We start from the raw sequence: 22,069 nt of genomic DNA, 5'->3' as shown, positions 1-22,069 counted from the left end.
ATTGAGTTAATTTTTATATGTAGCATGAGGGAACAGTCCAACTTCATTCTTTTGCATGTGGGCATCTAGTTGTCCCAGTATCATTTGTTGAAGAGAATATTCTTTCCCCGTTGAATGGTTTTGGCATCTGTGTCAAATCAATTGACCGTACATGTGGGGGGTTATTTATGGATTTTTATTTCTATTCCATTCATCTATTCTTATGCCAAGTCCACACAATTGGGAGGTATGAGTCCTCCAACTTGGTTATTTTTCAATATTGTTTTAGCTACTCATGGTCCTTGCACTTCCATAGGAATTTTAGGATCAGTTTGCCCATTTCTGCAAGAAAAACCATCGGGCTTTTGATAGGGACAGTACTGAATCTCTAGTTTGCTTTGGGGAATGTTGCCATCTTAACAGTATTAAGCCTTCTAATCCATAATCATGGTATATCTTTTAATTTATTTAGATTTTTAATTCTTTCAGGAATGTTTTATAGTTTTCAGTGTATAAATCTTACATTTTCTTAGTTTTTTGTTTTGTTTTGTTTTGTTTTGTTTTGTTTGATATAGGGTCTTGCTCCAGCAGCCAGGCTGGAGTGCAATGATGTGATCGTAGTTCACTGCAGCCTCAAATCCTGGGCTCAAGCAATCCTCCAACCTCAGCCTCCCAAGTAGCTGGTACTACTACAGGTGCACGGCATCATAACCGGCTAATTTTTCTTTGTTGTTGTTGTTTTGAGACGGAGTCTTGCTCTGTCACCCAGGCTGGAGTGCAGTAGCACGATCTCAACTCACTGCAAACTCTGCCTCCTAGGTTCAGGCAGTTCTCTGCCTAGCTTCCCGAGTAGCTGAGATTATAGGCCCCTGCCACCATGCCCAGCTAATTTTTTGTGTTTTTAATAGAGGCAGGGTTTTATCATCTTGGCCAGGCTGGTCTTGAACTCCTGACCTCGTGATCCACGCACCTCGGCCTTCCAAAGTGCTGGGATTACAGGTGTGAACCACTGTACCCGGATGTTAAATTTATTCCTAATTATTTTATTCTTTTTTGTGCTATTGTAGATGCAATTGTTTTTAAAACTTCTTTTATGAATTGTTAATTGTGAGTGTTTAGAAATACAAATGATACACCGGGCGTGGTGGCTCATGCCTGTAATCCCAGCACTCTGGAAGGCTGAGGCGGGCAGACCACTTGAGGCCAGGAGTTTGAGACCAGCCTGGCCAACATGGTGAAACCTGTCTCTACTAAAAATACAAAAATTAGCTGGACGTGGTGGCACACACCTTAGCAACTCAGTAGACTGAAGCATGAGAATCACTTGAGCCCAGGAGGCAGAAGTTGCATTGAGTTGAGATCATGCCACTTCACTCTAGCCTGGATAACAGAGCCAGAGACTCTGTCTCCAAAAAAAAAAAAAAAAAAAAAAAAAAAGACGGATGATTTAACCTGCTATTATGCTTAATATTCATTTGTTAGCCCTAATAATTTTTTTGTTGTTGTGTGAATTCTTCAGAATTTCTTGTATAGGCTTGTTTCATCTGTGAATACAGTTTTATATCTTCTTTTCCATTTTGGATTCCTTTTTTTTCTTTTTTCTTGCTTTATTACTCTGGTTGGAACTTCTAATAAGATGTTGAATACAAACAATGAAAGTAGGCATCTTTGTCTTGTTCTGGATCTTGGAATGTTTCCAGTCTTTCACCCACCATTGGATATATACATATACTTTTCTTTCTTTCTTTTTTCTTTTTTTTTTTGAGACAGAGTTTTTCCTTGTTGCCCAGGCTGGAATGCAGTAACGTGATCTCTGCTCACTGCAGCTTCTGCCACCAGGGTACAAGCGATTCTGATGCCTCAGCCACCCAAGTAGCTGGGATTACAGGAGTGCGCCATCACGCCCGGCACCTTTTTTTTTTTTTTGAGACGGAGTCTCACTCTGTCACCCAGGCTGGAGTATAGTGGCACGCTTTCAGCTCACTGCAACCTCTACCTCTCCAATTCAAGAGATTCTCCTGCCTCAGCCTTCGTAGTAGCTAGGATTATAGGCACCCACCACCAGGCCCAGGTAATTTTTTTTGTATTTTTAGTAGAGACAGTGTTTCACCAAGTTGGTCAGGCTGGTCTCGAACTGCTGACCTCAGGTGATCTGCCCACCTTGGAGTCCCAAAGTGCTGGGATTACAGGCGCAAGCCACCATGCCCGGCCAATTTTTTTTGTATTTTTGGTAGAGATGGGGTTTCACCATGTTGGCCAGGCTGGTCTTGAATTCCTGGCCTCAAGTGATCTGCCCACCTCGGCCTCCCCGAGTGCTGGGATTATAGGTGTAAGCCACCAATCCTGACCTCTTTTTTTTTCTCTTTTTTTCTTTTTAAGACTGTCTCACTCTGTTGCCCATACTGAGAGTGCAGTGGCACTGTCATAGCTCACCACAGCCTTGACTTCCTGGACTCAGGTGATCCTTTTGCCTCAGCCTTCCAAGTAGCTGAGGCAAAAAAAAAAAAAAGAAAAGAAAAAGGGTCTCACTCTGTTGCCCAGGCTCAAGTGATCCTCCTGCCTCAGCCTTCCAAGTAGCTGGAACCACCTGTGGGCACACTACCACATCTAGCTAATTTTTTACATTTTGTAGAGCGGAGTCTTTCTATATTGCCAAGGCTGGTCTTGAACTCTTGGGCTCAAGCATTACTCCTGCTTCAGTCTCTCAAAGTGTTGGGATTACAGGCATGAGTCCCAGCACTTTGGGAGGCCAAGGCGGGCAGATCACCTGAGGTCAGCAGTTTGAGACCAGCCTAGCCAACATGGTGAAACCCCATCTCTACTGAAAATACAAAAATCAGCTGGGCATGGTGGTGTGTACCCATAATCCCAGCTACTCAGGAGGCTGAGACAGGAGAATTGCTTGAGCCTTGGAGGCGGAGGTTGCAGTGAGCTGAGATTGCACCATTGCACTCCAGCCTGGGTGACAGAGTGATACTCTGTCTCAAAAAAAAAAAAAAAAAAGTAAAAACTGAGGCTGAGTGTGGTGGCTCAGCACTTTGGGAGGCTGAGGTGGGCAGATCACAAGTTCAGGAGTTTGAGACCAGCCTGGCCAACATGATGAAACCCCATCTCTACTAGAAATTTAAAAAATAGCTGGGCATGGTGGTACGTGCCTGTAATCCCGGCTACTCAGGAGACTGAGGCAGGAGAATCGCTTGAACCCAGGAGGCAGAGGTTGCAGTGAGCCAAGATCGTGCCATTGCTCTCCAGCCTGGGTGACACAGTAAGACTCCATCTCAAAAACTAAAAATAGGTTGGGCACGGTGGCTCACGCCTGTAATCCTAGCACTTTGGGAGGCCAAGGTGGGTGAATCACCTGAGGTCAGGAGTTTAAGACCAGCCTGGCAAACATGGTGAAACCTCATCTCTACTGAAAATACAAAAAAATTAGTCAGGTGTGGTGGTGGGTGTCTGTAATTCCAGCTACTCGGGAGGCTGAGGCAGGAGAATCGCTTGAACTCAGGAGGTAGAGGTTGCAGTGAGCCGAGATCGCACCATTGCACTCCAGCCTGGGCAACAAGAGTGAAACTCTTGTCTCAAAAATAAATAAATAAATAAAAATTAAAAATAAATAAAGAGTAAAAACTGTGTCTACTTGTGCCTAGCACATGTTAAGCCCTTAGAGGGTGATTTGGCTCCATGTGATACAAAACTGCACGCTTCTTTGGGGCTCTCACCTGTGTTCTGGTCTTTTTGCACACCTCTCACTGGTGGGTAACTGGGATGGACTGGGACAACTGTCTTTCATTTTAACCAGTTCTAAGAAAAAGGCACATGAGTCAAACTTTTTTCATGGATGGACAGGTAACTCAATTTAGAAATTATAAGAAGTATTGCACTTCTTTAAAAGCTGAAGTGCCCAATTTATGAAATTGCTCAGTGCATTGGTTTTCCACCCACTCTTTGAGGTGAAATGCTTTTCTCTTACTTGACAGGTAATCTTTTCTTCTTTTTTTCCCTCTGTAACCTGTTTGAGCCTAGTCTTTAAAATATGTGTGTCTGCCAGGATTACTTTTCATTACATCTCTGTGAGACTCAAAGTCAGATTGTATAATGCTGCTGTGGTAACTTTGTAGGCTGAAGGAAGCTGGATGCTGAGGTGTTCAGAAAGTGTCATGGTCACCTTATTCTCTTCTAAATTATCCTTCCTCACTTCCCTACCACCAGGTTCTGAACCTCAACAACAAAAACAAAAGGTTTGTTTGGTTGCTTCAAGCTCCAAGGAAGCACAGACAACTACCTTCCAGACAGGGCAACCAACTCTTCCAAGTTTGCCCAGGACTTTCCTGGATTTAGCACCAAAAGTACCATGTTCTGAAAACTCCTTAGCTGTGGGTATACCAAGACAGTTGGCCACTCAACTCCTGGATCCCTTCTTGGCCCTTCCCTTACACTTCCGTTTCTGAGCCCTAGTACTAGCAGCTGCAAAAAGTACTCTGAACATAAATCTCAGTCTTCTCTGCTGTCATCCTGAGACCTCAAGCATACATCAACTTTCAATACATAAAAGGAAAAAAAGAACAAGTTATCCCACCAGCCTGGTATGTCGGATATTTAAATTTCTGCATGCCCCCCATTATCTCTCCAACTATTTGTGTATACATATTCCTAGATGTAGATTTTAAACAAATGTTTGATCATAATACTTTCATAATACTTTTTTTTTTTTTTTTTTTTTTTTTTGAGACAGAGTCTCCCTTTGTCGCCCAGGCTGGATGGAGTGCAGTGGTGTGATCCTGGCTCACTGCAACCTCCGCCTCCCAGGTTCAAGCCATTCTCTCACCTCAGCCTCCTCAGTAGGTGGGACTACAGGTGTGCGCCACCACAGCTGGCTAATTTTTGTATTTTTAGTTGCGACAGTGTTTCACCATGTTGGGCAGGCTTGTCTCAAACTCTTGACCTCAAGTGATCTGCCCACTTTGACCTCCCAAAGTGCTGGGATTATAGGCGCGAGCCACCGTGCCCAGCCTATATATGCTGTTGCATTTTCCTACATGTATTTATCATTTAAGTGACATGAATGTCAAGACTAAATGTGTCTCTCAAGTTTGTTTCTTACAATGTGGGCAGTGAGCTTTACTGGAGTCTTCGGTGAAGGCTTTGATCTGGGTGAAAAATTTCAAGACTTCTGTGGAAGTAGAGTATTTGGATTTATAAGATAAAATACTTTTTATTTTATTTTATTTTTTGAGACGGAGTCTTGCTCTGTCACCCAGGCTGGAGTGCAGTGGCACAATCTCCACTCACTACAAGCTCCGCCGCCTCCCGGGTTCACGCCATTCTCCTGTCTCAGCCTCCCTAGAAGCTGGGACTACAGGCGCCCGCCACCACACCTGGCTAATTTTTTTGTATTTTTAGTAGACACAGGGTTTCACCATGTTCGCCAGGATGGTCTCGATCTCCTGACCTCATGATCCGCCGGCCTCAGTCTCCCAAAGTGCTGGGATTACAGGCGTGAGCCACCGCGCCTGGCTGAGATAAAAGACTTTTTAAAGGATAACATGAAATTCTTGTGATAAAAGTGTTCTATATCAACTACGATTGTGATTACCCGACTTTGCACATAGAGTAAAATTGCATTGACCTAATTAGATAGGCACACACAAATGAACGCATGCAGACCTGGTGAAATCTGAAAATTGGTGGATCATTATCAGTATCAGTAGGCTGGTTATGAAGTTCTAGTATAGCTATGCAAGATGTTACAGCCAGGCATGGTGGCTCATGCCTGTAATCCCAACACTTTGGGAGTCTGAGGTGGGTAGATCACCTGAGGTCAGGAGTTCAAGACCAGCCTGGCTAACATGTTGAAACCCCGTCTCTACTAAAAATACAAAAAATAGCTGGGCGTGGTAGCAGGCGCCTGTAATCTCAGCTACTCAGAAGACTGAGACAGGAGAATCACTTGGACCCAGGAGGCGGAGGTTGCAGTGAGCCGAGATCATGCCACTGTACTCCAGCCTGGGCAGCAAGAACGAAACTCCGTCTCAAAATAAAAAAAGATGTTACTGTTGGGGGAAACTGAGTAAAGGGTATGAAAGGGTATGTGGGATCTCTCTGTATTGTTTCTTAAGAACTACACATGAGTCTACAATTATCTTTAAAAGTTTAATTAGATCTTTTAAAAATAAATAATTTATGGTTGGGTGTGGTGGCTCACATCTGTAATCCCAGCACTTTGGGAGGCCGAGGCAGGTGGATCACTTGAGGTCAGAAGTTCGAGACCATCCTGGCTAACATGGTGAAACCTTGTTTCTACTGAAAATGCAAAAATTATCCAGGCATGGTGGCTCACACCTGTAGCCCTACCTACTTGGGAGACTAAGGCACAAAAATTGCTTGAACTTGGGAGGTGAAGGCTGCAGTGAGCCGAGATCGCCCCACCGCACTCAAGCCTGGGCGTCAGAGTGAGACACTGTCTCAAAAAATAAAAATAGGAGCTGGGCGCAGTAGCTCAAGCCTGTAATCCCAGCGCTTTGGGAGGCCAAGGTGGGCAGATCACGAGGTCAGGAGATCGAGATCATCCTGGCTAACACAGTGAAACCCCATCTCTACAAAAAAAAAATACAAAAAATTAGCCGGGCATGGTGGCGGGTGCCTGTAGTCCCAGCTACTCAGGAGGTTGAGGCAGGAAAATGGCGTGAACCCGGCAGGTGGAGCTTGCGGTGAGCCAAGATCATACCACTGCACTCCAGCCTGCGTGACAGCGAGACTCTATCTCAAGAAGTAATAATAATAATAATAATAATAATAATAATAAGGCCGGGCACTGCGGCTCATGCCTGTAATCCCAGCCCTTTGGGAGGCCCGAGACTGGTGGATCACTTGAGGTCAGGAGTTCGAGATGGCCAACGTGGGGAAATCCTGTCTCTACTAAAAATGCAAAAATTTAGCTGAGTGTGATGGCACATGCCTGTAATCCCAGCTACTTGGGAGGCTGAGCTGGGAGAATTGCTTGAACCTGGGAGGCGGAGGTTTCATTGAGCCGAGATTGTGCCACTGCACTGCAGCCTGGGTGACAAAGAGAGACTCTGTCTCAAAAAAAATAAAATAAATAAATAAACAATTTCTTAGAAAGTAACTTTGAAATCCTTGTGAGATGCTCAGTAATGCATTATACATAGTTCATTTTCCTCCTTTTAAAGAATGCCCCTCCTTCAAAAAGAAAGAAAAGAAAAGAATAAAAAGAGAAAAACTAAAGGAATAAAATGCCAAAGGAAAAACTGAGATTACCAGTTTATTCCTAAGTGGTTAGTACCTTGGTACTCATCTTTGATGTCTTCAGGAAGCCGTTTGCAAGGAACCCCTCATGTAGTACAGAAAAGACAGTGGGGAACAACACATCAGCCAGAGAAAAGTGAAACCTCTTAAAGGGTGAATTGCCTTTAAGTGGTTCAGAATTGCTGTTGTCATCTAGGAGGTTAATAGCAGACTTTTCATTAGTGTCATTTCTCTCTCTGATTATTAGCCTTCGATGACTTACTTCTAACCAGTAGCTTTCAACCCTTTTTTTTTTTAACTATAACCTTTAGTAAGAAATAACTTTTACATCAAAACCCCAAATGAATAAATGCATGTGTTTGTGTGTTCACATATATATGTAACTGAAACAAAACTTTCACAGAACAGTGTTCACCCTTATATGTGGTACATGCTGATATTTTCTATTCTACTTAATTTTTAAAAATACTAGTTATGGCTCAGTAATTTAAGTTCTTAATTCTCAACCTGCAATTTGGAGAAACACTACCTCAGCCCGCTAAGTGAAGTAGTCTAAACTTTATAGCATGACATTCAAGGCCTTCCTCATCTAGCTCCATTTGCCTACCCATCGCTGGCTCCCACTCCACCTCTATAGCTAAGTGGCATTTTCAGCATTTCTTGAACCAGCCTCACACTTCCCTCCTCTGTGCCTTGACACTTACTGATCCCTTTCCCCAGGTCTCCTTCCCTTTTGTTCATGTTCTCACCTCTTGGCTCCTGTAGTCTACAGTCTGTGGTAGCATTAGTATGGAGTGTCTGTTGCTCTTCAGAGTTGTCCATGAGATCAGGCATGTGTCCTAGTCATCCTAAGTTCACATGTTACTCCTGTGAATTTTCCCCTGAGTTGACCAATGTTTAAAAAAAATTTTTTTTTTGAAGTCACAATAAGAAATACATTTTATATTAGATGAAATGCATGCATTCATTAAATATATTTGTACAAAACTGACTGAAACAATTTCATGACATATCCATACTATTTGCACCTTCATATTTTGTATTCTTTTGTAGTAATTTCTTTTCTTTAACCCATTACTTGATTCCAAAAACCACAGATTGAAAAACATTGATCTAGGGCATCTTTCCTCACTCTGTCATCTGCAGAAAGCTCTGTTATCTTTATATTGTATTACGTGTGTGTGTGTATATATATATATATTTTTTTTTTTTTTTTCTTTTTTTGAGACGGTGTTTCGCTCGTGTTGCCCAGGCTGGAGTACAGTGGCACAGTGTTGGCCAAGTGCAACTTCCACCTTCTGGGATCAAGTGATTCTCCTGCCTCAGCCTCCCAAGGATCTGGGATTACAGGCACCCGCCACCACACCTGGCTAATTTTTGTATTTTTAGTAGAGATGGGATTTCACCATATTAGCCAGGCTGGTTGTGAACTCTTGACCTCAGGTGATCTGCCTGCCTGGCCTCCCACCCAGCTTTTTTTTTTTTTTTTTTTTTTTTTTTTTTTTTTTTTTTTTTTTTTTTGAGACAGGGTCTTGCTCTGTTACCCAGGCTGGAGTGCAATGTTGGGACCTTAACTCACTGCAACCTCCACCTTCTGGGTTCAAGAATATGTTCTATTGTATAATCACTGTTAGAAAGAAGTCTTTATTGTTTCAATACTCACAAAGAAGACCGTTCATTTCATTTCTTTTTGTTCCCACAAGAAGATTTGTAGAGAATGTTTATTGCAGCATTTTTTTCATAGTAAAAAAATTTTAAACAATGTAAGTAATAGGGCAATGGAGAAACTGTTTTAGTTGTACAATTAAATATGAGGAAATTAAAATGAATACACCAGATACAAACATTTCAGTATGGAAAACCTTAATATAATGCTTAATGGAAAAGCAAGTTGCAAGATGATACACATATTATCGTTAAGGTATATTACAATACATGACTACTATATGTTGTTTGTATATATATGCATACCTATACTGATTTGAATGACAGACAACATTAGATAAAGCTTACCTCAGCCGGGCACAGTAGTTCACACCTGTAATCCCAACACTTTGGGAGGCCAAGGTGGGTGGATTGCCTGAGCCCGGGAGTTGGAGAACAGCCTGGGCAACATGGCGAAACCCCATCTCTACCAAAAAAAAAAAAAGCCAAAAATTAGCCTGATGTGGTGGTGCATGCCTGTAGTCGCAGATACTCAGGAGGCAGAGGTAGGAGGATACCCATCTCTGGAGCCCTGGAAGTCGAGGTTGCGGTGAGCCGAGATTGCACCACTGCACTCCAGCCTGGGCATGGGCGTGACAGCCTGCTTCCCCCACCAAAAAAAAAAAAAAGAAGAAGAAGAAAGGAAAAATAAAAGAGCTTACCCCTTGGCAAAAAGGGAGAGGAAATAGGATAGGTGCTGGGTTTTGTTATCTTTCAAATATTGCTTTTAACACTGAAATCAGAAGCAAACATAGCAAAATGTTAACATTTGCTAAATCTAGGTGGTAGGTACAAGAGTGTCTACTATTTTATATTCTTTTTTTTTCTTATAAACCTGTATTGCCATCTTAGAATGCCATTATTACCTGTCTCCAAGCTACTTCTCTGAAAGCAGGGCACAGTAGCCATGATCTGAGGTTTTAGATTAAGTTATACTCAAGCCTTGTCTTTCTTGTACTTAGATGCCACATCTGGCTATGCTTTGTAAGTATTTACTAGACAGTGTTTGCAGTGGGTTCAAGTTACATGGCCATTTCCTCAGCAGGACAGGGGAGGCAGTCTTTCTGGGCTAGGCTGTTTGCATTTTCATGTGTTGAGTCATTATTTTTTTTCTGGATTAAGTGTTAAGGCAGGAGGCATCTGACCTTAAAAGTTCAGGGTATTGGAACGAGATAGATGATAAGATTATACCTGTTAAAGACTTTGATAGCAACCAGGGTCTTACGGAATCCTACTGTTTGGACATCACTATTTCCCACAGAAACAGATATCATTTGTAAGATTTTTTTTTTTTTAATCTGCCATTCTCCTGTGACAACACACTCATTTGTTTCAATTTGCATATTTCAATTTGATCTCCAGTCCTGAGTTGTTTTCTATCACTTTTCCCCCAATCATTCTTTATTATTATTAATTCTTTTAATTTTTTTTTTTTTTTTTTGTACAGACCAGGTCTCACTATGTTGCCTAGGCTAGCCTTGAACTTCTGACCTCAAGCAATCCTCCTGCCTTGACCTCCCAAAGTGCTGGGAATTTATAGGTGTACACTACCCCACCCAGCCATTTCTTTTTTTTTTTTTTTTTTTTTTTTTTGCGACAGTCCCGCTCTGTCACCCAGGCTGGAGTGCAGTGGCACCATCTTGGCTAACTACAACCTTCACCTCCAGGGTTCCAGCAGTTCTCCTGCCTCAGTCTCCCAAGTAGCTGGAATTACAGGCACCTGCCACCACACCCGGATAATTTTTTGTATTTTTATTAGAGACGGGGTTTCACCATGTGAGCCAGGCTGGTCTGGAACTCCTGACCTCAACTGATCTGCCCACCTCAGCCACCCAAAATGCTGGAATTACAGGCATGAGCAGTCACGCCCGGCTTCACCCAGCCATTTCTTTGTTATTATTATGATTAATACACCTTATAATTTAGAGCAATTTAGACTTACATAAAAATTGAGCATTATTAATGCTATTAACATCTTAGTGTGGTGTATTTCTTATAATTAATGAGCCAATATTGATAAATTATTATTGAGTTTATACTTTAAGTTTCATTCTTTGTGCTGTATAATTCTTTGTGTTTTGTTTTTGTTTTTGTTTTTGTTTTGTTTTGAGACAGGGTCTCGCTCTGCTGCCTAGGCTGGAGTGCAGTGGCACGATCTCGGCTCACTGCAGCCTCTGCCTCCTGGGCTCAAGTGATTCTCCTGCCTCAGCCTTCAGAGTAGCTGGGATTACCGGCATGTGCAACCATGCCCAGCTAATTTTTGTATTTTTAGTAGCATTGGGGTTTCGCCATGTTGGCAAGGCTGGTCTCGAACTCCTGGCCTCAAGTGATCCTCATGCCTTGGCCTCCTAAAGTGCTGGGATTACAGATGTGAGCCACCACGCCCAACCTTTTTTTTTTTTTTTGAGACAGTGTCTCACTCTACTGCCCAGGCTGGAGTGCAGTGGCTCGATCTTGGCTCAGTCAACCTCTGCCTCCCATGTTCAAGCGATTCTTCTGCCTCAGCCTCCCCAGCAGCTGGGATTACAGCCACCCACCACCTCGCCTGGCTAATTTTGTATCTTTAGTAGAGATGGGGTTTCATCATGTTGACAGGCTGATCTCGAACTCCTGAGCTCAAGTGCTTTGCCCACCTTTGCCTCCCAAAGTGCTGGGATTATAGGTTTGAGCCACCATGCCCAGCCTGTGTTGTATAATTCTATAGGTTTTGAATTATAGATTTTGAATATATAGGTTTTGAAATGTATAATGTCATGTATCTACCATTACAGTGTAATACAGAATAGTTTCACTGCCACTTCATTTTTATCTCCATACTCCAGTGCCTAGTACAGGGCTTGCAAATGTTCCATGAATGTGTAATAATATCCCATCTAAAATTAAATATGAGCAAAATAAATTCAGTAGTACAGAACATTTAAAGAATAATTTGCCACAACCAAATAAAATCTCTCCTGGGAATAAAAAGGATGGTTTAAAATTAGAAAAATGTGTTAATGTATCCCATTAGTCTGTCAGATAAATAATAAAAGACAATATATAGAGAAAAATCAGAATTCAGAACATACTCCTGACTTTCAAAAAATATGAAAATTAGAATGCTTTATTAACATAAAGATGATATTTCAATTAACAATCAACATTTAGGCCGGGCACAGTGGCTTAAGCCTGTAATCCCAGCACTTTGGGAGGCCGAGACGGGTGGATCACGAGGTCAGGAGATCGAGACCATCCTGGCTAACATGGTGAAACCCCGTCTCTACTAAAAAAATACAAAAAAACTAGCCGGGCGTGGTGGCGGGCGCCTGTAGTCCCAGCTAGTCGGGAGGCTGAGGCAGGAGAATGGCGTAAAGCCGGGAGGCGGAGCTTGCAGTGAGTTGAGATCCGGCCACTGCACTCCAGCCTGGGTGACAGAGCAAAACTCCATCTCAAAAAAAAAAAAAAAAACAACATTATGTTCAAAGAGAGACATTTTCTTTTTTTTTTTTTTTTTTTTTCTTTCTTACTCTGTTGCCCAGGTTGGAATGCAGTGGCATGATCTCGGCTCACTGCAACCTCTGTGTCCTGGGTTCGAGCGATTCTTCTGCCTCAGCCTCCAGAGTAACTGGGGCTACAGGCTCGCACCACCATGCCTGGATAATTTTTGTATTTTTCGTAGAGACAGAGTTTATCATATTGGCCAGGCTGGTCTTGAACTCCTGACCTTGTGATCTGCCCGCCTCGGCCTCCCAAAGTGCTGGGATTACAGGTGTAAGCCACCGCACCAAGCCCAAAGAGGCATTTTCTAATGGGCACAAACGAGGATGGCAACTGTCTTACTTTTTGTGTAATTCCGGAAGTTCTAGCTAATGCAGTAAAATGAGAGACAGAAATAAGAGTTACCATTTTGTGAAAGGAATTCTCATTATTATCAAGATAATAGGATTGAAAAAAAAAAAACAAACAAACTGAAAATGTGTTAAAATCAATAAGAGTTCAATAAGACAGCTGAACATATAATAAAGTTACCAAACTGAAAAGCTTTCCTATATAGCAATGACCAGTTAGAAAAATTAATGGGTTAAGAAGAACCTTTCATAAATAGCAACCTTAACTAGAAATATGTCGGACCCCTTAAGTTAAAAAGTCAAAATTGTACTAAGACCAAAAGAAAAAAAAATGACAAAAATCTACTTAAGATTTTTATCTTAATGTAGTAGTAAAAAGTTGCAAACAAGTTGGGTTTGGTGACCCATACCTGTAGTTCCAGGTACTTGGGGCACTCAAGCAGGAGGATTGCTTGAGCTCAGGAATTTGAGACTGTGGTGCACTGTGATGGCGCCTGTGAGTAGCCACCGCACTCCAGCCTGGGCGACAGAGCAAGACTCCATCTAAAAAAAAAAAAAAAAAAAAAAAAGTGTCAACAACCTAAATGTCTCCCAAAAGGAGAATTATTTATGCCCTCTGCTCCACCTTCTTTTTTTGTTTTTTTTTTGGAGACAGGATCTCACTCTGTCACCCAGGCTGGAGTACAGTGGTACGATCATAGCTCACTGTAGCCTCAAACTCCTGGGGTCAAGCCATACTCCTGAGTAGCTGGGACTATGGACACCTGCCACCATGCCCAGGTAATATTTTTAAAATTTTTTGTAGGCTGGGCACGGTGACTTACGCCTGTAATCCCAGCACTTTGGGAGGCCAAGACAGGCGGATCACGAGGTCAGGAGATCGAGACCATCCTGGCTAATGCGGTGAAACCCCGTCTCTACTAAAAACACAAAAAATTAGCCGGGCGTGGTGGCGGGCGCCTGTAGTCCCAGCTACTCAGGAGGCTGAGGCAGGAGAATGGCGTGAACCCGGGAGGCGGAGCTTGCAGTGAGCTGAGATCTCACTACTGCACTCCAGCCTGGGCTACGTGCGAGACTCCGTCTCAAAAACAAAAAATTTTTTTTTTTTGTAGAAGTGGCATCTCACTTTGTTGCCCGGGCTGGTCTCAAATTTCTGGCCTTAAGCAATCCTCCTGCCTTGGTCTCCCAGAGTACTTGGATCATAGGTATGAGCCCCTGTGCCCAGTCTATTTTTACCCCACATTGTTCCAAAATTATTTTAAGCTACCTTTCATATTATACTCTATTACATAAAAATAAATAATTCAGGCAGGAAGAAATGTGAGGGATGGGCCACAGATTTTATTCGGAGCTTTCTAGCAGCCAGAGTCAAGAAGGAATGTGATCCATCTTCATACCATAAAACATTGAATTGCTTGCGATAAACAACTCTTCTAGTACTGAGACCAAAGAGAAAATTTTCTTATGGGTCTCCAAGAGAGGATACCATATAGAACAGACAATGATCATTTGGTCCACTAAACAAAACAGTAACTGACTTTATAGAGCTGTTTCTTATTGAAGTTCCTTGTCACACAGTGCCAGTGAGCAGCTTTGTGAAGAGTATTTGCAGGGGGTGGTGAGGTTGGTGATGGTTGTGGCTGGGATGAACATGAGGATAGGCTGGTGCACTGGTCTGAGGGTCAGCTCAATGGAGTGGTATATTTTAGAGATTATGGTTCTCACCTGATATGTTCTGCTACCGTGGTGTCCTATGAATCTTTACAAGTTGGCCACTGAATTTTTATCAATGTGTTACATTTATTTTTGCAGCTGGTGAGGATCAAAACTGCTAAGAAATCTGTCAGATAGTGGTGTGTGGGATAAGATCTGCAGCAGCCACGAGGAGTGCCAGGCAAGAGGCAAGAAAAGCCACTTAGACCAGCACCAAGGAGTGTGTTAACAGGGGCTGGAATGAACTCTGTTCTGTAAATGTTCCCTCAACTTACATTTTGATGAGTGCTGTGGAGAGCAGGTAGTCTGTGTTTGGTCAGGGTTAGGTCCATATGCTTTTGTAGTTGACTGGGGTAGTTGACAGTCCCTGAGGCAGGTGGAGAAGCCTCATGAGCTGAGATGCTTGAACAGAAGGCTGACTCACTTCCACACAGAGGTGGGAAGAAGTAGCTAAGGGCATACCAAGATTTTCCTTAACTTCAGGTCTGATCTAACACATGTTGGAAAGGGCAGTCAAGGTTTCCACATCTCTATATCATAGAGCATAATAGCCACATTTTAGTCTAGAAGAACTCTTATTTTATTTTACTTTATTTTATTTTTTGAGACAGGGTCTCACTGGCACTCAGGCTGGAGTACAGTAGTAGCACAGTCATAACTCAGTGTAACCTTGCACTCCTGGCTTCAAGTGATCCTCTTGCCTCTGCCTCCCAAGTAGCTAGGACTAGAAGTGTGCACCACCACACCTAACTAATCCTTTTATTTTTTTGTAGAGATGGGGTCTTGCTGTGTTGCCCAGGCTGATCTCAAACTCCTGGGCTCACGTGATCCTCTCACCTTAGCCTCCCAAAGTGTTCGGTTTATAGATGTGAGCCACTCCGCCTGGCTTTGTTTTTTCTTGACTGTCAGGGCCAAGAGGGGAAGAGGGAACTGCCTGGGACAGTGAAAATAAAACCCTCTCAAGTCCTAGAGCCCCCTAACCTCAGCCATCTGCTGGCAGCCAGTGCCATTCTGCATTTGCCTGTCTCTAGTGTCATCATCTATGTCAGTAGCATATTATCTGCTTTCCTTTGGCATCCTAGGCTTGCTTTTCCAAGAAGGAACGTTTTATTTCGTTGGCTTGGCTGTGTATTTATTTTAATGGTTCTATATTCAATTAAAGTGAATGGCTTAATTTTACTTTTAAAACAAACTGACAGGAAGCTACTGTGCTAGTTGGGCAGGGAAGCTGGGGGAAATGCTGCTCTCAATGAGTTCTGGTGTCCTGCCTTAAAAGAAATAACTAGGGGTTCTGAGGATATTTGCAGACACAATGCATCAGATACGTCATTCATTTTTACTTATTGTGGAGAACACGAAAGGTATCAGAAGCCTGGAGACATTGTTAATATAATCTTTCAGAAAAGGAATTGTAGAAACTTTAGTCCATGTGGATTCCAGGCCAGATTCTGAAATTCTCTGGCAAAGCAAAGGTGTGTGTGCCTCAAAGTGGGAAGCACTAGGAGTTTCAACACAGGCTCACAAAGAGCAGGAGACTTTAGGCCAGGGGCTCTCTACCCCATGAGATTCATGTTACTTTAAGTTACGACGAACTTAAAGCCAAATAGTATAACCTACTTATGTACACACGCTAATGTGTGTAGGTCCACACACACATACACACCCTTCCCCCACTACACACAGAATGCCCTAACAGTACTGTAAAGGAAAAAAATTTAGATATGATAATAAAATTTATTCTTACGTATAAATGTTTGGGTGTGACCATATTAGAAGGCATAAAGAAATATTCAGAAGCTTTTACCATCATGCAGGAGCATGTGGAATGCAGACTGCTACAAATGCAGACTGACTGAGGTGGAGAGCTTTGCTCTCGGTGATGTGATTTTCAGAAATGGTGGGCATCTCTTGGTAAAGGTCTGAACAAAACCAAGTATGACCTTCCTTTGGCTTACGTGGAAGTTCCCATCCTAGGAAATTTAGCATATATGAAAACCATGTTTAAAAATACTTTGTGTTTATATGTAAAACTGAGTTAGGGGCTAAGCTGAGATAATACACATTTACAAGGCCCATGACAGATCTTCACTGTGCAGCAACTATCCACTCAAATGATGCAGGACGCTCAGTATGCCTGGCTCCTGCAAGTGGCTCCTACTGATTATGACAACAAAAGGGGCCCAGAGGGTGACCCTGTCCCTGTTGGGCTAACAGAATTTTTCATGGCCATGACTGTCAGGGAGAAAAGCATAAATGGCTCGCTGGCCTCACCAAGGAGTTGAGTTCCACTGGAGAGGTCTGCCACTGGGAGGGGTGTTTTCAGTGGCTTCCCTGCTTCTCTACAGAGTTACCAGAAGCCATTGGAATTGGCCATTAAAATGACTGCTTGCATTAGATCATTAGATGTCCTTTTTTTTTTTTTTTTTTTTTTTTTTTTTTGAGGCGGCGTTTGCTCTTGTTGCCCAGGCTGGAGTGCAGTAGCACAATCTCGGCTCACTGCAACTTCCACTTCCCGGGTTCAAGTGATTCTCCTGCCTCGGCCTCCCAAGTAGCTGGGATGACAGGTGCCCGCCACTGTGCCCAGCTGCTTTTTGTATTTTTAGTAGAGATGGAGTTTCCCCATGTTGGCCAGGCTGCTTTTGAACTCCTGACCTCAGGTGATCTGCCTGCCTTGGTCTCCCAAAGTGCTGGGATTACAGGTATGAGCCACCGCGCCCAGCCTAGATGTCCTTTTAAGGTGCTTTTCAACCCTAATAATTTCTTTCTTTTCCTTCCTTTCTTCCCTCCCTCCCTTTCTCTCTTCCCTCCCTCTCTCTCTTCCCTCCCTCTCTCTCTTCCCTCCCTCTCTCTCATCCTTCCTTCTCTCTCTTCCCTCCCTCCCTTCCTCCCTCCCTCCCTCCCTCTTTCTCTTTTTCTTTCTTTCTGTCCCTCCCAACTTCCTTCCTTCCTTCTGTTCTTCCTTTCTTTTTTTCTTTTCTTTCCTTTTTTTTTTTTTTTTTTGAGACGGAGTCTCGCTCAGTCGCCCAGGCTGGAGTGCAGTGGCGTGATCTTGGCTCACTGCAAGCTCCGCCTCCCGGGTTCATGCCATTCTCCTGCCTCAGCCTCCCAAGTAGCTGGGACTACAGGTGCCCGCTGCCACGCCCAGCTAATTTTTTGCATTTTTAGTAAAGACGGGGTTTCACTGTGTTAGCCAGGATGGTCTCGATCTCCTGACCTCGTGATCCGCCTGCCTCGGCCTCCCAAAGTGCTGGGATTACAGGTGTGAGCCACCACGCCCGGCCTCTTCTTTTGTTTTTTCCTTTGAGACAGGGCCTCACTCTGCCAGGCTGGAATGCAGTGGTGTGATCATAGCTCATTGCAGCTTTGAACTCCTGAGCTCAAGTGAACCTCCCACCTCAGCCTCCCAAATAGTTGTGACTACAGGTGCCTATCAGACATAGCAAGACCCCTACAACTTTTTGTTGTAGAGATGGGGTCTCTACAACAAGACCAGCTATGTTTCCCAGGCTGGTGTTGAACTTCTGGGCTCAAGCAGTCCTACCACCTCAGCCTCCCAAATTGTTGGGATTATAGGCATGAGCCACCACACCCGGCCTCTAATAAATTTTCTATTTCTTAATGATGTGTTTGACTCATTATTTTCATTTTAATAAGAGAACATAATTGCATTGACAAGTATTAAATGACAAGGATGCTTACCACCACTACAATTATTTTTTGTGACCCTTTCCATTCTGAACACTCTGTCCTTTCTCTGAGCTCAGCTACTTTTGCCACTCCCTTCCTGTGGCGACCCCCAGCACAGCTGATGGGCCTTGCCTCCATTGGATCTTTGGAACAGCTGTTGGCCAGAGAACTGGCAGTCTTTGCTAACCTGTTGAGCCTGCCATACAAGTCTTCTCTATAATTTTTCAGTGACTGATTTTTCCCCAACATCATGTATAGGATATAAGGAAAGTGAGTATAGACTGTTGAGAGCGTATGTGTTCAAGTTTTTGTTGCTATCCTGTTTGATGCTCTTAAGAATCAACGTCTGAAAGTTTAGAATTGAATTTTACATTTTCTAATACTTAGTTTTATTTCTTATTTAAGGCTGCTTCTGATGCTTGGAAGCTATCCTCTCAGCCACAAAGATGGTAATAAATCTTTGCCTCCCACAGTTCAGACCAAGAATTCACTGCAACAAGGTAAACAAAACAAATATATATACATAAATATATGCTATCTTTGTCATGTGTTTCATCATTTCCTGCCTTATGTGTGTGGATTTGATTCAGGCTTACTGCACTTTTGCCCTTGTTACTTTAGATTCCATCAGATGGTATTTAGGTAAGCATGGGGCAGGCTCACCTCTGGAATCACACAGCGCCACGATGAGGTGAGCTGTGACTCATTTTGTGCAGGGTCCTCTTCACTGTGCTCTTTGTTCTTTGATGATCAATCTCAAGTCTTGTCAAAGTCATAGTAAAGGTAGAAATACTTTCTCTCCCCCACAGTTCTCTCCCCAGATACTGTTTTGAAGGGAGTTTTGGTTGGATTGGGCAGGATTTTGTTGCTTGCTTTTTTTTGGTGGAGGGGGGAGGGCAAGGAGGTGAGGGACACGGGGTCTTGCTATGTTGCCCAGGCCTATCTAACTCCTGGGCTAATGGGATCCTCCTGTCTCAGCCTCCCAAGTAGCTGGAACTACAGGTGTGTGCCAACATACCCAGCTAAGTTGCTCATATTTTTAAGGTTGGGCAATACTTGGGGACATGGTTGCCCTTGGCCTTTGATCTGATCTTGGGTGCCTGCAGAAAAATCTGGGACAATTCAGTTTAATAGAGGAAATTTTAAAACGAGGAACCTCAGGCTTAAGCGTTTTCTTACAAGCGACAAATTGTCTTCATTTGGATCATTGTATCTTGCTTTTTTTAATTAAATCTAGATATCAGCTGATGGTTATGAAGTAGAAAATCTCATCTCTGAAGATCTCACAAAGAGAAGTCATGGTTTCAGGACAGAGTATTTCATTAAGCCACCAGTCTATGTGACAGTCTCATTTCCCTTTAATGTGGAAATCTGTAGGATCAACATAGACCTCACAGCTGGGGGAGGTCAGAACGTCACCGGCCTGGAAATGTACACATCTGCCTCATCTAGCAGAGTGTCTTGGAATACTCCCCAGTGCCGGACCCTGGGCCCAGCTGAGCCATCTGTCCCAGACAAGGAGGCGTTCACCTTGGTAGGCAAAGTCTTACTGAAAAACCAGAGCCAAGTGGTGTTTAGCCACAGGGGCTTCAAGGCCAGGCCCCCTTTTGGCCCGATGGAAGCCACACTCCCCTCCCCTGCTGTTGTGGCCCAGGAGCTCTGGAATAAAGGGGCTCTTTCCCTTAGCCATGTGGCCCACCTAAGGATCTGTATCACCCATGTGACAGGCGGCGGTATCCCTTGTATCAAGCGGTTGGAAGTGTGGGGTCAGCCGGCTAAGACCTGCTCCCAAGAGGTGATAGACAGCATCCTGCTGGTCGCCTCAGAGAACCTGCCTCAGGATGTGGCTCTGCAGGCCCCAACCTTGCCCATGGAAAGTGACTGTGACCCCGGGGACCAGTCTGAGAGCCAGCAGGCCCCCTCCAGCCTGCAGAAGCTGGCCGAGATCATTCAGGATGTGCCTGAGGAGTTCCTGGATCCCATCACCCTGGAGATCATGCCTTGTCCCGTGCTGCTGCCCTCAGGCAAGGTCATCGACCAGAGCACGCTGGAGAAGTGTAACCGCAGTGAAGCCACATGGGGCCGAGTGCCCAGTGACCCTTTCACGGGGGTAGCTTTTACTCCACACTCTCAGCCCCTGCCTCACCCCTCCCTCAAGGCCCGGATTGACCATTTCCTGCTCCAGCACTCTATCCCTGGCTGCCACCTGCTTGGGAGAGCACAGACGGCATTGGCAGTGATCCCTTCTTCCATTGTTCTGCCCTCTCAGAAAAGGAAGATAGAGCAGGCTGAACATGTCCCAGACAGTAACCTTGGTATAAATGCTTCCGGTTTTTCTGCCACAAGCCCTTTGGTCTTACCCACTACCTCAGAGCACACTGCTAAGAAAATGAAAGCCACCAATGAACCCAGCCTGACACACATGGACTGCTCGACAGGTAATTCAGCATCCTGTGTCTGTGGCCGGGCTCATCCATCCCCTTCCCAAGAGCTCTCGCTCTGCTGCCCTTTGCTTTGTGCTTGGCCAGTTTACATTCCCAAGGCTGTGCCTGTGCTGCCTCCTTCCCATTTCCCATCCTGGGGCCCCTCAGCTTTGTCTTCAGATTAGGGACAACCTGGAGCCTTGGAGGGGTTCCATGTGTTCTCGTCTGTTCTCATCTGTTCTCGTCTGTTCTGAAGCTTCAGTCTGCATGTTTCGCTCCTCTGCTGGTGATGGTCCCATGGGCACTATTGCCTTCCTTGGGGTCCCTTTATGTGCCCTGGCCTGGTCAACAGTTTTTCCTAGGTTTGAAGCCTCTGGTCAGAGCTGCTGGGAGGAGAGATGCCAGTCCCTCAAAGCAGAGTATGTCTTCTGGTGCCTTCTTTGTGTTACTCATGCGTCAGTGGGCTCCTCTTGGTGTTGTTTCTGTCACAGAGGTACAAGGATACATTGCATGGAGGTTCTCCGCACCCACCCCCCCATGTGGCATGAGGACACAGAAAAGGAAAAAGGACTAGGTTTGTGGGCCTTCCTTTCAGGAGAGGGTTACTGAAGAGAAAAGCCACACTGAAGAAGGTGTACTCAGTAAATGTGTGGACAAATTGCAACATTTTCTTTGTGTTTCTTTTCTGTTGTTTTTTCTGTTTTTCTTCTTTATTGCATTTGGCAGGATCCACCAGGTAAAATTGCAACATTCTTTTTTTTTTTTTTTGAGATGGAGTCTCGCTCTGTTGTCCAGGCTGGAGTGCAGTGGTGTGATCTTGGCTCACTGCAAACTCCACCTTCTGGGTTCATGCCATTCTCCTGCCTCAGCCTCCCGAGAAGCTGGGACTACAGGTGCCCGCCACCATGCCCAGCTAATTTTTTGTATTTTTAGTAGAGACGGGGTTTCACCATGTTAGTCAGGATGGTCTTGATCTGACCTTGTGATCCACCTGCCTCAGCCTCCTAAAGTGCTGGGATTACAGGCATGAGCCACTGCGCCTGGCTTCTATTTTTTTTTTTTTTTTTTTTTTTTTGAGATGGAGTCTTGCTCTGTCACTAGACTGGAGTGCAGTGGCGTGATGTCGGCTTACTGCAACCTCCGCCTCCCAGGTTCAAGAACTCCTGCCTCAGCCTCTGGAGTAGCTGGGATTACAGGCGCGTGCCACCAGGCCCAGCTAATTTTTGTATTTTTAGTAGAGAAGGGGTTTCACCATGGTGCCCAGGATGGTCTCGATCTGTTAACCTCGTGATCTGCCTGCCTCGGCCTCCTAAAGTGCTGGGTTCTGTGAGCCACTGCGCCCAGCCTGCAACATTCTTGAGTATGAGATTTAAGGATCCTGGCTTCCTGCCTCTTCCCTGGGGCGTTGCCAGTGATTTCTGGGGCCAGTGATGCTGCTGTCACCTGAGGTGAGTAGCCCTGGTTCACTGAGTG

The 22,069-nt window shown here is 44.2% G+C and overlaps 1 protein-coding gene across 4 annotated transcripts in view; it reads left to right on the top strand.

The window, feature by feature from the left end:
* The window catches only part of UBOX5 (U-box domain containing 5), a 49,461-nt gene that overhangs the window by 15,373 nt on the left and 12,019 nt on the right, over window positions 1-22,069 (top strand). For 3 of the 4 annotated variants that reach the window (XM_008019277.3, XM_037990663.2, XM_008019254.3), the window contains exons 2-3: window positions 18,579-18,673; window positions 19,411-20,611. In XM_008019277.3, coding sequence (XP_008017468.1) covers window positions 18,620-18,673; window positions 19,411-20,611 — 1,255 coding nt within the window. In that variant the 5' untranslated portion in view covers window positions 18,579-18,619. Of the gene's footprint in view, window positions 1-13,439; window positions 13,554-18,578; window positions 18,674-19,410; window positions 20,612-22,069 lie in introns of those variants that run through there. The other variant, XM_008019262.3, reaches the window with a different exon arrangement.

This window comes from Chlorocebus sabaeus, chromosome 2, assembly GCF_047675955.1.
Source record: "Chlorocebus sabaeus isolate Y175 chromosome 2, mChlSab1.0.hap1, whole genome shotgun sequence".
Lineage (NCBI taxonomy): Eukaryota > Metazoa > Chordata > Mammalia > Primates > Cercopithecidae > Chlorocebus > Chlorocebus sabaeus.
The sequence above is the reverse complement of the archived record's forward strand: the minus strand, read 5'-3'. Positions and strand labels throughout refer to the sequence as shown.